The 14,922-nt window shown below is 38.2% G+C and overlaps 1 protein-coding gene across 4 annotated transcripts in view; it reads right to left on the bottom strand.

Annotated features, from left to right (window-relative positions):
- Positions 1 to 14,922, bottom strand: part of BAZ1A (bromodomain adjacent to zinc finger domain 1A) — a 66,384-nt gene that overhangs the window by 25,990 nt on the left and 25,472 nt on the right. For all 4 annotated transcript variants that reach the window (XM_027637769.1, XM_027637770.1, XM_027637771.1 and 1 more), the window contains 8 exons: positions 12,431 to 12,532; positions 8,004 to 8,091; positions 6,290 to 6,424; positions 5,651 to 5,753; positions 4,536 to 4,702; positions 3,655 to 3,750; positions 2,202 to 2,340; positions 1,604 to 1,750 (listed from right to left, as the gene is read on the bottom strand). In XM_027637769.1, coding sequence (XP_027493570.1) covers positions 1,604 to 1,750; positions 2,202 to 2,340; positions 3,655 to 3,750; positions 4,536 to 4,702; positions 5,651 to 5,753; positions 6,290 to 6,424; positions 8,004 to 8,091; positions 12,431 to 12,532 — 977 coding nt within the window. The remainder of the gene's footprint in view (positions 1 to 1,603; positions 1,751 to 2,201; positions 2,341 to 3,654; positions 3,751 to 4,535; positions 4,703 to 5,650; positions 5,754 to 6,289; positions 6,425 to 8,003; positions 8,092 to 12,430; positions 12,533 to 14,922) is intronic.

Here is a 14,922-nt window from a genome sequence, read left to right as displayed (position 1 = left end):
GTTAAAGTCATCAAGTCAATACAGAGCCACAAATCCATACTAAGACTACATAAAATGCAAATCCACAACCGTATTGTATGATGACTGATGGCGTTTGAAAACTGTCACCCAGACATTGCAAAATTAACCTCTGCACCTCCTCTCTCACTGTATCTATGTAACACAGTTTGAGAAAGTACTGTACATCCCAAAACCCTACACCCATGGTGTTCTCTGTTGCAGAAACACATGCTGACTGCTATGAGTTTGGTTAACCAGATACAAAGCCAAGAACATGTAATTCTTTTACGGTAAAGAAGATGTCTAAACAAGAGTGACAAGAAATGGAAGTTCCAAGGCATGTAAAACATAGTAGATGAAGTGCCTTACCCATAGCTCTGCTAAACTAGAAACAAAACAGCAGATTTTTGCAATTGCCAGCCCCATGAAGTCAAATTAAAATATGAAAGCTACATTACATTTTTTCTGATTTGTCCTATAAGTAATAAAGAATCTAATCAACTATTCTATGATACCTGATAAAGGAATCTTTCCTTGTATTGCCAAAGCAATGCTCAGTAGTTAAAAAAATACAGGTTAATTGCTAAATTCAACAGTAATTAAAACGCAGTCTGAATTTTTTAACACCATATCAGATCTGTAACTTTATTCAATTACAAAGAGCAGCCTCTATTGCTGAAGATAGTGCTCATGCTTTATATAATTCACAGACTGGACATAAATCTTAAGCATGAAAATACAGAGTCTTCAAGGGAGGAATTAAAAGAACTTTCCTGTACCTCACACATCTGTCTTGTGGAGGCACCACAAAATTCACTTGACCTCAAATGGGGAGTGCTCTTATGTTCCTACCTATCTCTAATGAAATAAAGACTAGCAGGAAGGGCCAAAGCTTCTCCTTTAAACAGCCAGCAAATTTGGCAGTCCATAAACACCAGACCATGTAAACTTGTAACAAAGTCTGCGCTTCTGATCAGGGGTTTAGTGATACCGAATACCTCTGAAAATGGGGGCAACTTCAGCCTTAGAGCAAAGACCAAAGGCAGAGTGACTGTGAGGCCCTTTACTGAAAGAAAGAGACATGGTAGTATCTAGGAGCTGTGGACACATACTTCCCAGTCTTGAAGGACGATGAATATTGAATTCTCCATTATAGTTGTGCTGGGGAGTTTTAGATTTTTAATCTAGTTAGGCACAGATTTTTTTTTAATAGATACACATAAAGACCTTTGAGGAGACTTAGGAAAAGTACTTGTTTCCAGACCCTCAGGAGAAACATCTAACAGTGCTGGAGGAAGAGGAGGAAGGTGAAGACGCTTCCTGCACCTCCAAAACATAAGCAGTGCTGTTAAAAGCTTATTATGCTTTGCTGGATACAATTGTAGTAACAGTGAGCTTCCTTTTTCTCTATTCTCCTCAGCCCTTGCACTCCATGCCCAGTTTAAAGCTTTAATTTCAGATAAAAGAGAAAAACCAAGCCCATTTACATACAATATCCATGCATAATAAGATAAGGTTAAACAAAGGAATGCCATAAATCATGCAGCTTGAAGTTAATTCCAGTACCATTTCAGCTTTTCAGCAGTAAAATTAAGGATCTGACCTTTGGTCTCAGCATCAGCTATTTGATCTTTGGCCACTTCCTCTTCCTCTTCGGCCATTGCCTGAAAGATGGCAGTCAGGAAGAAAAACAGCAATTCACATAGTGGGCCTTCAGTGTCATTTCCTACAAGAGCTTCCTCTAAAACCTCTGTGAATAAAGTTTAAGAAGCGTCACTTTTGCCACAAAGCTGGAAAATGATTATGTACTGAAGAATGAAAACATTATTTTTCCTTTAGGTATGATAATCAAGTTACTTTTCCATAATTTACTGCATATATTCCTGAGGACATGGTGTCAGAAAGAGTGCTGACAAAATAGCATTATTTTAATATATAACTGTGAGAATAAAGTACAAATAGATATTTTAGTAAGTAGAATAACAACTTGTAAATTGAAATTAACTTTGATTTTACAAACACTGCATAGTTGACTGTGAAGAGAAAACTGGACTGATATGCATCTGTAAGCACTAATATATTAAAGCCACACAGAAAATTTTGTAGCAGTGGTACTTGGGTGCACTTAAGATGTTTGGTTGTTCGGTAGAAGATGAGACACCACAAAACTGGGACTCCTTGCCACATAAACGACAACTTGCCTAAAGTTACTCCTTCGGGAAATTCATCTTGAAGATCAAAAAGTTCCCCAAAAGCATGTAAAAACTCCAAAACCATCAGAGCATCACCAAAGATCTCAGGAGGAAGTCTTGTCTTCACTGGCATTGGAATGGGAAGTTCCTGCAATCCAAATGGGACAACTTAATATCCTACTTGATTTCTGCAGAGTGATTAAAACCAAACAGTTTATTATTCTGAGGGGTGTATCTGTAGGGTTTCTTTACATTTTACCAAAAAGGGTCCTGCAAGGCACAGTGACATCTATGGCAGTAATAACTTTAGAAACTGAAAAGTGTGTAACTCGAATGTAAAACTTTTGAGAAAAAAGTTTATTTGTATTCATGAAGTTTGTATCTTTAACAAAGGAAATCAAACTCACTACAAGTTACAACCATTTGCTATCAAGATTTTTCCTGTAAACCTGCATTATTTCACAAGAGTTTTGAATTTCAGTATGCTGTCTAGACAAGCAAAAATAAACATACTCTTAAAAGTTACTCATGATTGCTTGTGAAGACAAGCAAACAAAAACCCAACACATTCACATAAAACACGCCCTTCTAATATGCAAGATCAGGTCTGATGACTGCACGTTCTGGTATTGGGCTTTTTGCATTGGTAAGGCACTTACAGCAGCTGAAGATATTTTAAAGGGAGCTCATGTAACCATGTAACAAGACCACTTAACAGAGACACCACCTCCGCATCACAGATGACATTGTTTGACTTTCAAACTACTATCTTGATGTAACTCTTAAAGATTTGTCTTTTCAATGTTTCTTAGCAGACAGAGTTGTACAGTTTCCAGAATGACAGCTCCTTTCCACAACTGTGGTAGTTCACAAACATTAACAAGAAGAATGCCGAATGCTATGCTTCACAGGAACATAGTAAGGTATTTCACCAATTTCCATAGAAGAGAATTTTTTAAAAAGCAGTCTCCGCCTAAACTCATCTTTATTTATATTCTTGTCCCGAAAAATGCTCATTAAACAAGTATATTGCTAGAGTTCAAATCAAAAGAATGCCACAGGAAGCAAGAAGCCAATGACTTTATACCTTTTGCAGCCAAAACTTTGGTTTCTTCATTACTTAAATCTTTTAAGTAACTCAGGTTTGTTCTAGGTGAGCTCATCTTGTATATTTAACAGAAAAATTAGGCATACTCAATACCCTCCACTCTAATGTCAGCACTTTAAACATACATTTGCTCCATGTGTAGACTGAGTACAGGCTGCAAAACTTTTCTGCAGGTTGAAAATGCAGACGCAGACAATCCTATTAGCACTGCCACTGGGAAGGATTTACTACATGACTGCAGGTGATTCACAGCCCCTAGCATCCCAGTCAGATCTAGATTTGCCTCTGCATTAGGAAATCTAGCCTGGGGTCCTTGCAAAGTATGAGCTTGAGTTATTCCAAATTCAATCATACCTTAAGATCATCACACTCCATATCTTCTCTAGGCTTACTCCACTGTTTCAGGTATTCCACATATTTTCTCTTTTCCTCACGCAGCTTCTCTCTTTCCTGAAAAAACGCCACAATTGTGTATAAAATATTGTCAGATGGCCCTATTGCAGTTTCTAAAACTGCACCACTTACTATGCAATCACACTGAAAAGTAAGGCATCACATTTAATTAGAATGAAGTAATGTATTAATTTTTATTTCGTATAAAATTATACTTGCAAAAATGTTTAAATGTCATGATACTTTGTTGCATTAGTTGTTGCCTTTGTTTGGGGGTGTTTTGGTTTTTGTTTTGTTTTTAATGGAAGTGGTTGAAGAAAAAATCTAAAAATTAGAATATTTATGAAAGTTGCCTCAAAAAAGACCATCAAAATATAGTGGATGTGGCTGTGGTGAAATATTGTGGAATATATAATTTCTTCATATTCAAAGTGACAAAAAGTTATTTAGCAAGCAAAGAGAATCCACAAGGAAACCCACAACCATTTGATATGCTGTGAATCTGATGCAGTACAGCATCTTTAACACTCAAACAGAAGATAACCATCAAATTAAATAACTGTATGCATTATTAGCGAGAAGAAAACCCAATCCACCACACTGAAATTGAACTTACTTCTGAAGTAAAGTGAACTTTGGTGAAGTAAAATTATAGACAATGTTAACCAGAAATACAAACCCATAATCAAATCTTATGAATGTCTATTCTTTTGAAGTGCTTTACTAGGAACTGAAAACAGCTAATGGAAAATAACTTGAAACAGATAATAACTAAGAAACAAGAAAACTAGAAACCTGTTATACTGTTTCTATATGAAACACATATACTTCAAATGCATTACTTTTTCCTTTTCTATTTTGAGTCTCTCTTTCTCTTCTTTCTTTTTCATCCTTTCTTCTTCCACAATTTTCTTTAATTCTTCTTTCTTTTTTTCCTTATCTTCTTTCTCCTTTTTCCTAGCTTCTATAGCATTTGCCTTCTCTTGTTTTAATTTAGCTTTTTCAAAAGCTATAAAAGGAAAAAAACAAAGTTATTTTTTCTTTTGTAAAATGTTAGTTTTAACTGCTAAATAGGCTGAACTTTTTACAATTACCATATGAAAAAGATATTGTTATGAAGGCTGAATTGTTTCTATGCCAACCACAAATTCAAACACTTGAAAGTTCTTCAGACAATCAGAGTTTTAAGCCTAAGTATTAGACATGTTCTACAGGTTCTCATCACTGTAATAAAGCTAAATTTATCTGGTTTTATGAGTATACAGAAGTTTATTGCTTGTTTATTGGTTTCCCTCAAGTGACATATAAAGATGAGAACTGATTCCAACCATGTATAATTACAGCAAGATATTTAGTAATGACTGATTAATAAAAGCATGTCACAACCACGGGTGGCATATAACCATGAAATATCTGTGACAGTAAAAACCTTGAAATAGGTGATTTTTACTTCAGTTACACAGTCAGTCAGTCCAAACTAAAAATCTCTTAAGTGATTCATGATCTTTTAATAAGAAAAAATCAGAATGTATTGCAGTTCTTTTAAATTTTGAGATAGTTTTTCCATTTATGCATTTTCCTCATACAACATACTGATTTGTGTTACATGTTCATGTTTTGATACACCTTCAGATGGTAAAATTTTGCATGATTTCATCACTCAGACTTCTGCAAAATTTTTTTAGCTCTTTATTTATCTGAGATAGAAATCAACACAAGTTGGACCACAAGCTTCCTACATTTCCCCAGTTCAGTAAACTAAAACGAAAAAAGGAAAAAAGATGAGGAAACAACCCTTCTAACCACTGAAAGGAGCACTTTGCAATAGTGCTGTGGCAGTAGCGTCTTTTTAAGTTTTCCATTTGAAAGGTACAACCCCAAAAATACCGTAATTATAGCCTGCGCTCAGACTTGCAAAAACTGGTTCTACTGGTCACAGGACTAAACCTCAACTTACCCATGGCCGGCGTATCTTCTTTTTGCTTCTGGAACCTTGTCCTTTCCCTTGATACTTTACTTTTGCTTCCTGGGGTGTTTCGTTTAGCACTAATATTGTCCTCCTGGTTGAGAATTTGGAGGGACAGAGGAAAAAAAGAAAATAATAATTACAGTGAAATGACCAGCAAAAGATATTCCCAATTTTTCAACTGTTCTCTAGAACAAGATAAAGTAGATTAGAGCACTAAGATTCTCCATATTTAAATACAGGCAAGTGATATATCTGTATCTGACGGCAAGTGACGTAATTGTATCTCAGAGTTCAAATTAAAGCTTTTTAACAAATTATTTATCAATCCCAGAAGGGACAAGTACTCTATGCATCTTCACAACACACTGAAAAACTAGTTTCTTGATGAGATCACAGAAATAAAGATAAAAATAAGAAGATAACATAACAAATATGGTCCCTTTTACCGGTGTAACTATAAAGCAATTACTTTAATAGCAATTATGTAATATATCTCAATTCATCCTCAAAGTAAAGAAGCATGATGTCAACCTTGCATTTCAACTGTTCTAAAAATTCAGGAAATGGAAGAACTTAGAAGACTATGTTGACGTGTCTTCATCTGGGATTAAAAATGTTATTACTTACAAGACTAGTAGATGCCCTCTTTGGAGGTCGCCCTCGCCGTCTGCTTGCAGGACTGAAGATAAATGTGGGTGGGTCATCAGGAAAGAAGTAGGAGAAATTTTGTTCTGCTAGGTTGTATTTTTCAATTGATGTTGCCTTAGTAAGAAAGATGAAAACATATTCATTGTGAAATTCCTACCTTTTCATAAATATAAGCTAATTATTGAATCATTAATTAACAGAAAACAGTAAAAGTAACCAGACTGACAACTGGCTAACTTTGGATAAGAAATAAAGCTCTGAAATAGTCTAAGTGTAGAGTTAATCTACAAAGTGGATAATAATGTATACAGCACACATCTGAAAACAGAATTTCGCTTCATTTGGTAGGATGCTATTTCTTTAGATGCCTTTTAGCAAATACAGGTGGGCACAGTCATCCTAGCACGTTACTGAAAAGTGTCAAGAATGCCTTTTGACTGAAAGTCAGAAAATTAACTTATCGAATAATTACATAATTCTCTATGATACTCATTTCAGGAGGAGGATCGTTCCAAATTGTCAAAGTTTCTTTTCAAGTCTACTTTCTCAACCTGATGCCTTCAGGAAGTCTGCCCTTGTCATGCAATACAAGAGGAGACATTCCAAATACGACATGTTCGCATAACTGAAATGCAAGGCAATCACCAAGGGGCCAAGACACTCCACAGACAGCCCAAACAAAGACAAGATGACAAATGCACACACATAAAGAATATAACAAGTTTCCTGAGGCTCCAGAAAGCATCACTAATAGATCACTAGTCCTTAAATGCCTTACAGTGAGCTACGTCAACATGATCACTAACAAGCCCAAGGAAGGGAGTGGTTTATCTCTTTCAGCTCTATTTTCTCTTATTTCCATTTCTTTAAAAGAGATAGACTCTAAAGTTACAAACTTATTCAGAAATTGATTGCCGTTGTTATTTTCCACAACTTTTAGAGGCAAGACTCTCACTGATGCTCTCATCTCTTCAACCCTTCCTGTCCAGAATGAGCGGTTACATGGTTGTACGACAAAGTACCAGACAAATAAAAACCCATGCTACTTTCTAAAAACAAAAAGATAACATGGATTTCAGGGTCAAGTCTGCAATACATAGTGAAAGAGTCCAGGATCTCCTGTGGTACAACAGGCAAGGCAAGGGGAATTGCTGCCTACTTGGTAAGTGTGGGAAAAGCTGCTCAATTCCTTGAGCACAAGCAAAATAAATTCTCAGTCATCCTGCACTAAGATGTGAACTTAAGTCTGAACTTGTACTGGATATCATATCTCATCTCATAAGATGTCTCACTGAAGACTGAATTCAACCTACCATAAAACATTTTCCAATCAAAAGCAGTACAACAGAATAGTATTGGCATACTGTACCAAAACAAAAACAGTTTGTATTTATTTTGGGGACTTTTCTAAACTGGTATCTAAAAAAGAAATTAGAGAATTCTACTTCATGTACAGAAAAATTACCATCTTATTTACAAACAGAAGTTAACAAAAACCTGGTTTTACGCAGAATGTTCAAGTACCATCATCTTTTATTTTGGAAAAGTCAAATACTAACTTGGTATATTATAATTACAAAAAGCTAAATTTGAGGTAGTTTAAAAAAGAAGTGTGAGCAGCTTGTAGAGAAGAGCAAAAAAAATACTAAATGAGGTCAATATTCTATCCCATAAATTATTCCTTCTTACTTACCTTAGTTTTAATTACTCCATCATGTGGTTCACAGTGTTGTTTCAGAAAAAGTTTAAGTCTATCTCGAGAAAAGAGATGTTTCCTCCGGCTGTAGTAGGAAAGAAAGGTAGTATTATCAACTAACATCTTTAATTATTGTTTAAGTACAGCTGAAAATATGTGCAAGATTCATGTAACAGACCATACCATTTACCTTTTTCTTATTTTCTTCATTATAAATAACTCCTTAATATTGTAACTAACAGCCATTCTTTGCAACCCCAGTTGAATTAAAAAGTTCCTTATGAATACAATAAAACCCAAGTAATACTTAAACAGTTGGTTTATGCATCTGCAATTTTTATTTTGAAGATCCTGACATGTCCTCTTTTATAAACACATACAAACTCCACAGCCTATTCATTCATGGTAGATCCTCCAAATATTTCTTAAAATTCCCAAATAAAACTGAAGTCTGATTCATAGAATCACAGAATTAACTGGGTTGGAAAGGACCTCCAAGATCATTAAGTCCAACCCCTGATCTACTACCACTGCTGTTACTAGACCATGGCACTAAGTGTCACATCCAGTCTCATCTTAAAAACCTCCAGGGACGGTGAATCCACTACATCTGTGGGCAGCCCATTCCAATGCCCGATTACTCTCTCTGTAAAATATTTCTTCATAATATTCAACCTAAACCTCCCCTGGCACACCTTAAGACCATGCTCTCTTGTCCTACTGCTGGTTGCCTGGGAGAAGAGACCAACCTCCACCTGGCTACAACCTCCTTTCAGGGAGTTGTAGAGAGTGAGGAGGTCTCTCCTGAGCCTCCTCTTCTCCAGGCTAAACAACCCCAGCTCCCTCAGCCTCTCCTCATAGGGCCTGTGCTTGAGTTCCTTCACCAGCCTTGTTGCTCTTCCCTGGACCTGCTCCAGCACCTCAATATCCTTCCTGAACTGATGGGCACAGAACTGGACACAGTACTCCAGGTGTGGCCTCATCAGCACTGAGTACAGGGGAAGAATCACTTCCCTGGACCTGCTGGCCACACTGTTCCTGATCCAGGCCAGGATGCCATTGGCCTTCTTGGCCACCTGGGCACACTGCTGGCTTGCGTTCAGCTTCCTGTCAGTCCAAACTCCCAGGTCCCTTTCTGCCTGGTTGCTCTCCAGCCACTCTGTCCCCAGCCTGTAGTGCTGCAGAGGGTTGTTGTGGTCAAAGTGGCACTTGGCCTGGCACTTGGCCCTGTTGAACCTCATCTCATTGGAATCAGACCATCTCTCCAGCCTCGCCAGGCCCCTCTGAAGAGCCTCCTGCCTTCCAGCAGATCAACATGCCCCCCTAGCTTGGTGTCATCTGCAGATTTGCTAATGGTACACTCAATCCCCTCATCTAAATCATCCATAAAGATACTAAACAGGACTGGGCCCAACACTGATCCATGGGGGACACCACTAGTGAACGGCTGCCATCTGGATGGAGCACCGTTCACCACCACTCTCTGGGCCCAGCCCTCCAGCCAGTTCCTAATCCAGCACAGAGTGCCCCTGTCCAAGCTGTGGGTTGCCAGCTTTTCCAGGAGTATGCTGTGGGAGATGGTGTCAAGGGCTTTGCTGAAGTCCAGGTAGACCACATCCACAGCCTTCCCCTCATCCACCAGGCAGGTCACCTGATCATAAAAGGAGATCAGGTTGGTCAGACAGGACCTGCCCTTCCTAAACCCGTGCTGGCTGGGTCTGATCCCTTGTCCATCCTATAGTTGTTGTGTGATTGCACTTAGGATGATCTGCTCCATAACCTTGCCAGGCACTGAGGTCAGGCTGATGGGCCTGTAGTTTCCCGGGTCCTCCTTGCAGCCCTTGTTGTGGATGGGCGTGACATTCACCAACTTCCAATCATCTGGGTCCTCCCCAGTGAGCCAGGACTGTTGGTAAATGATGGAGAGCGGCTTGGCAAGCTCTTCCACCAGCTCCCTCATCACCCTAGGATGCATCCTATCTGGTCCTATAGACTTTTGAGTATCTAAGTGGCTCAGCAGGTCACTAACTGTTCCCTCCTGGATTACAGGGGGGCTACTCGGCTTCCTGCCTCTACCTACCAATTATGGAAGCCAGTTGTCCTGAGGACAACCTGTCTTACTGATGAAAACCGAGGCAAAGAAGGTGTTAAGTACCTCAGCCTTTTCCTCATCTTTGGTGACTATGTTTCCCCCCATGTCCAACAAAGAATGGAGGTTTTCCTTGTCCCTCCTTTTGCTACTGATGTATTTGCAGAAGACTTGTTGTTATCCCTAACAGAAATGGTTAGACTGAGTTCAAATTGTGCCTTTGTCTCTCTAATTTTCTTTCCACATGACCTAACTATATTCCTAAACTCATCATGAGTTGCCAGCCCTTTTTTCCATAGCCGGTAAGCTCTCTTCTCCCCCCCAATTTCATTCAAAATCTCCCTGTCCAGCCAGGCTGACCATCTTCCTCGCTGGCTCGCCTTTTGGCACACTGGGACAGCCTGCTCCTGTGTATTCAAGACTTGCTCCTTGAAGCATGTCCATCCCTCCTGGATTCCTTTGTTTTCAAGGGCTGTTTTCCAAGATACCCTCTGAACCAGTCTTCTGAGTAGGCCAAAATCTACTCTGCAGAAGTCCAGCGTAGAGGTTTTATTGAGGGCCCTCTGAGTCCATGAGTGTTGAAAACTTTATTTCATGGCCACCAACCACCGCATCTCCCACCAGCCCCAAGTCTAATGGGGCCCCACCCCTGGTAGGCTCATTCACCAGCTGGAGCAGGAAATTATCCTCCATACTCTCGAGGAATCTCCTAGACTGCCTCTTCTCTGCTGTGTTGAGTTTCCAGCAGACATCCGGCAGGTTAAAGTCATCCACAAGAACAAGGGCTGGTGATTTTGAGATATCTGCCAGCTGCTTGTAGGATAATTCATCACCCTCACCATCCTGATTGAGTGGTCTATAACAGACTTTCACCAGGATGTCAGCCTTGTTGGCCTTCTCCTGATTCTGATCCACAGGCACTCAACCTTATTGCCACTGACCTCAAGTTCTACAGTGTCAAGAGACTCTCTAACATACAGAGCCCACCCCTCCACCTCTCCTACTTTGCCCAATCCTTCTGAAGAGCTTTTAGCCATCCATGGCAGCACTCCAGCCATGCGAGTCATCTCACCACATTTCTGTGATGGAGTCTACATCATAGCTTTCCTGCTCCATGATGGCTTCCAGCTCCTCTTGTTTGTTACCCGTGCTGCATATGTTGGTGTATCTGCACTGCAGCTGGGCTGCTGATTTCACTTCTAACTCAGGCTTTCCACCCTTAGGCTCATCTCTGGAGAGCCTGGTTTTAACCCCTTCCCCCTTCAAACCTAGTTTAAAGCCCTCTTGATCAGCCCCAACAACTAACAGGCTAGAGATCTTTTGCCCTTGCTAGATAGATGAAGCCCATCTGACTCAAGCAGGCTAGGTACCATAGAATTTGCCCCATGGTTGAAAAAAACAAAATTCCGCTGGCAGCACCAATGCTTTAGCCACCTAATGATGAGTTTTCCTACTCCTCTCCTCATTTATCCCTGCTACTGCAGGAACTGAGGCAAACACCACCTGTGCTCCTATCCCAAGGACAGGATTGTTTCAGGAGAGAGGGAAAACAAACAAGAAAACAAGGACAGCACAAAAGCAGCATCACATCTCTCAAATGGGGAGACAAGCCAACAAGGGGGAGGTGAATTCACACATTGCTTGGTCATGCTGTGGCACTCCTTACAGAGGACAGTGGGCACTCTAATGGTTCCTGGCATTCCAGGGAACCCACACTACTTCATGAGAACGAAAAAACTAACTATACAGGAGTGTAGTTAATGGAAAAATCAAATCCTGATTCCTGCTGGAACTAAATGACTTGCAATCACCTAAGTTTTTTTACAGGATCCAGTTTATAAAGTTTTGATGGACAATCTATTCTAAACACATATTTTAACTTAATTCAAGACAAAATTGTTATTTAAGAAGCAAAAACTCTGCAGCTTTCTATTTTAATCAGTCTGATTGCCAGTGTCCGCTCCAACATTTCAAACCAGCAACGCTACCATAGAAAGCACTCACAATGCCAATAGTTTATTAATATTACAGAACAGGATTCCCAAACTTTTTTCCACCTACTCCATCAATCACAACAGTAGTCACAGGTATCAGAAGTCATAGCATGTCTCATCTGTGCGTCAATGAAAGCAGAGATTTGCAAGGAGTTGGTAACTGTGTTAATGCTAGTAAAGTTTCAAACCCTTGTTACAGAAAGCCTGTTGCACAGTATTTTGTTCCAGTGCTTTTAATTAATAGCTCTAACATTGTTCTAAAATGCCATTTTATATCAAAAACAGCTTACACAACTCACAGGAATAAAGTAAAATTTTAACTTTAACATACTAATTTTTACCTTAGTTGAGATGCTTTAACGATAACAGGTTCATACAAGTGTTTTTTAATAGGCTGGACTTTGTATTTGAACAAAGAAGGTTCAATTATGGCTTTCTTCTGCCTACAAAAAATAATAAAAAAAAAAAGTAGAAAGTTTATATTCACACAATATCAGCCTTTTATTGCACACATTTAATATATTCATATGCCTACACAACGGATCTCTTGAAAATACCAATCTATATTTAATACAGGCTGTAACTTTCAGTGGTACCAAAGAGGACCTATTAACTTGTGCCAACTTTTCTGCTACAATATTTAAATATGCATCAAAACCAGTTCCTGGAAGAAATAGGAAAAGCAATCAGGGATGTTGGTTTTCTTAGCAGGGAAATGGGAGATAAGAAGGGAAGGAAGAACAAAGAAATAAAGACAAGTAATGATACATCTTTATCCCTCAGAAAATCATCTCCTTAATATTCTCAGTACTCATGATGGCAACGGGAAGGCAGAAAAAAGAAGAAAAAGATGGTGAGGAAGGAGTCCAAAAGACAGAATTAAATAAAATGAATAAAAATACTAGCCCTAGAGCTACCAATCACATTGCAAAATATATAAAGCATCTAAAATATTTTTAAAAAATACCGATTTAGAAAAAACTTCACCAACAACATTCTGAAAATAACAGAGATCATAAGGCAAAGCATCAACACTTTAAAATAAATGCTTATCAGGTTATGTATTTTATTGTGCATTTCCTTTTTCCAGCCAGCATTACAGAGAACTTGATTTTTTCCTCTGCATGCAATATATTTCTTCAGTTTTAATGTAAGAGTAAAGTGTTTTTACACTTCCTCCTAGGAGAATAACACCCAGGTCCGGTGTGCTACCAAAATAAGATTCATTCCTTTAAAAGATGAAGAGAGGTGGTTTGCCATAGACAATATACTTTAAAAGTGTGGTACATTTATGGACAGACTTCATGAACAGAGCTAAACTAATGAGACTTTCTTTAAATAATGCTGCATTTTGCTATTAAACAACAGAACTAACTTCTCCTAGGTGGCAATTTGTAATTGAGTTGTACTGTTTTATCAGAAATTCAATCATCTTATTTCATCAGTAAGGAAAGTTGAAGTACTTGTGATGTGGATGAACTAGGAGATTTAAAACTATGCATTTCATCATAGTCAGTCCTTCTGGCATTTACAAAATGCTTTAAGGTGGAGTCTGTACCAAAATTAACCAATATTCCACTTGCTATTCTTTAGCCCTGTGAACAACATACACGAGATGTAGAGAAAGGTACTTGGCAAGGTTGTTGACTATGAAACTTGCTCCAATTCTTATTCTTCCCCACTAACTGTGAAACAGAGTACAAAGAAATGTACCATTCCAATGCCTAATAATAAATACATTCGTACAAACTAAATGTAAAAGAAAACAGTACTTATTCACCATCAGTGTCGTTTCAGATGAGAAGAATTTGCAAATTTCTCATGAAAAATAGTTTATGATGATTAAATTATCAACATAGTTAAGAATAAATGAAGGGATTAACCAAAAAGGAGATTTATACTTGGACACAGCAACACATGAACTAGACCTACCGATAGGCGCTATGATATGCAGTGTCTTGCATGATGCTGTCCAAGTCGAAATCTCAAGTTGAATCACTCAGACCAACTCAACTTTAAGAAATATAATAGAAAAAACCCACCCAGCTAGTCATATTAGCAAAACAGAGATAAACTGTATATATAAAGTAGTACAGTATATCCACTGGCAGGATTTTAATGTCTCTACATAAGCTTGTTGAAAGAGTCTTCGTATTTTGGTCATACCATGACTTGGTCTTCCATGATTAGCTTTCCTATCTTGAGACTGAAGATGAAGTTATGAAAGCTGTTACTAGGGATTTCTGGATAGTATAAAATACGAACTTGCTCTTTACCATACATCCCTGCGTTTCCAGCCCTTTCATCTAATAAGCTGAAGAATGACACAAATAGATAATGTTCAGATAAAAAATAAAAGGCAGAGTACCAATGTTAAACCAAAAGTAAATTAGCTTATTTATACATTTTGAATAGATTCTAAGCTCTGATACTGTCTGCAGTCAAATGCAGGGCCCAAAGTATAATCAAATGTTCCACTCTTGTATCATTAATCTTTACTTTTTAGTTTGAGTAAATCCTTCTCTCAACTTCAGTGAATCATACACAATAGCCCAAACCTAATTTCCAAGACACTACATTTTTTTCTGCTTAGTTTCTGAGTTTCCAATTATTATCCCAAGAAGTGAACATATTCCTGAAATCCTCCTCCATAAATCCAAATTTAAAGTCAAAATTTTGCTTAGTGCAGAAGAGGAAGAAAAAGATCATTCAGTACACACAGAAAGTTTTAAAAATTATACAGATTATCTAGCTGCTTTGGCATAAAAGTAATATTATGTTTGGTTATATTTTACTTTATAAAGTATTATAGAAAACACACAAGAGTTACCAA

This window comes from Corapipo altera, unplaced genomic scaffold (genome assembly GCF_003945725.1).
Source record: "Corapipo altera isolate COAL_440 unplaced genomic scaffold, ASM394572v1 23, whole genome shotgun sequence".
Classification (NCBI taxonomy): domain Eukaryota; kingdom Metazoa; phylum Chordata; class Aves; order Passeriformes; family Pipridae; genus Corapipo; species Corapipo altera.
The sequence above is the reverse complement of the archived record's forward strand: the minus strand, read 5'-3'. Positions and strand labels throughout refer to the sequence as shown.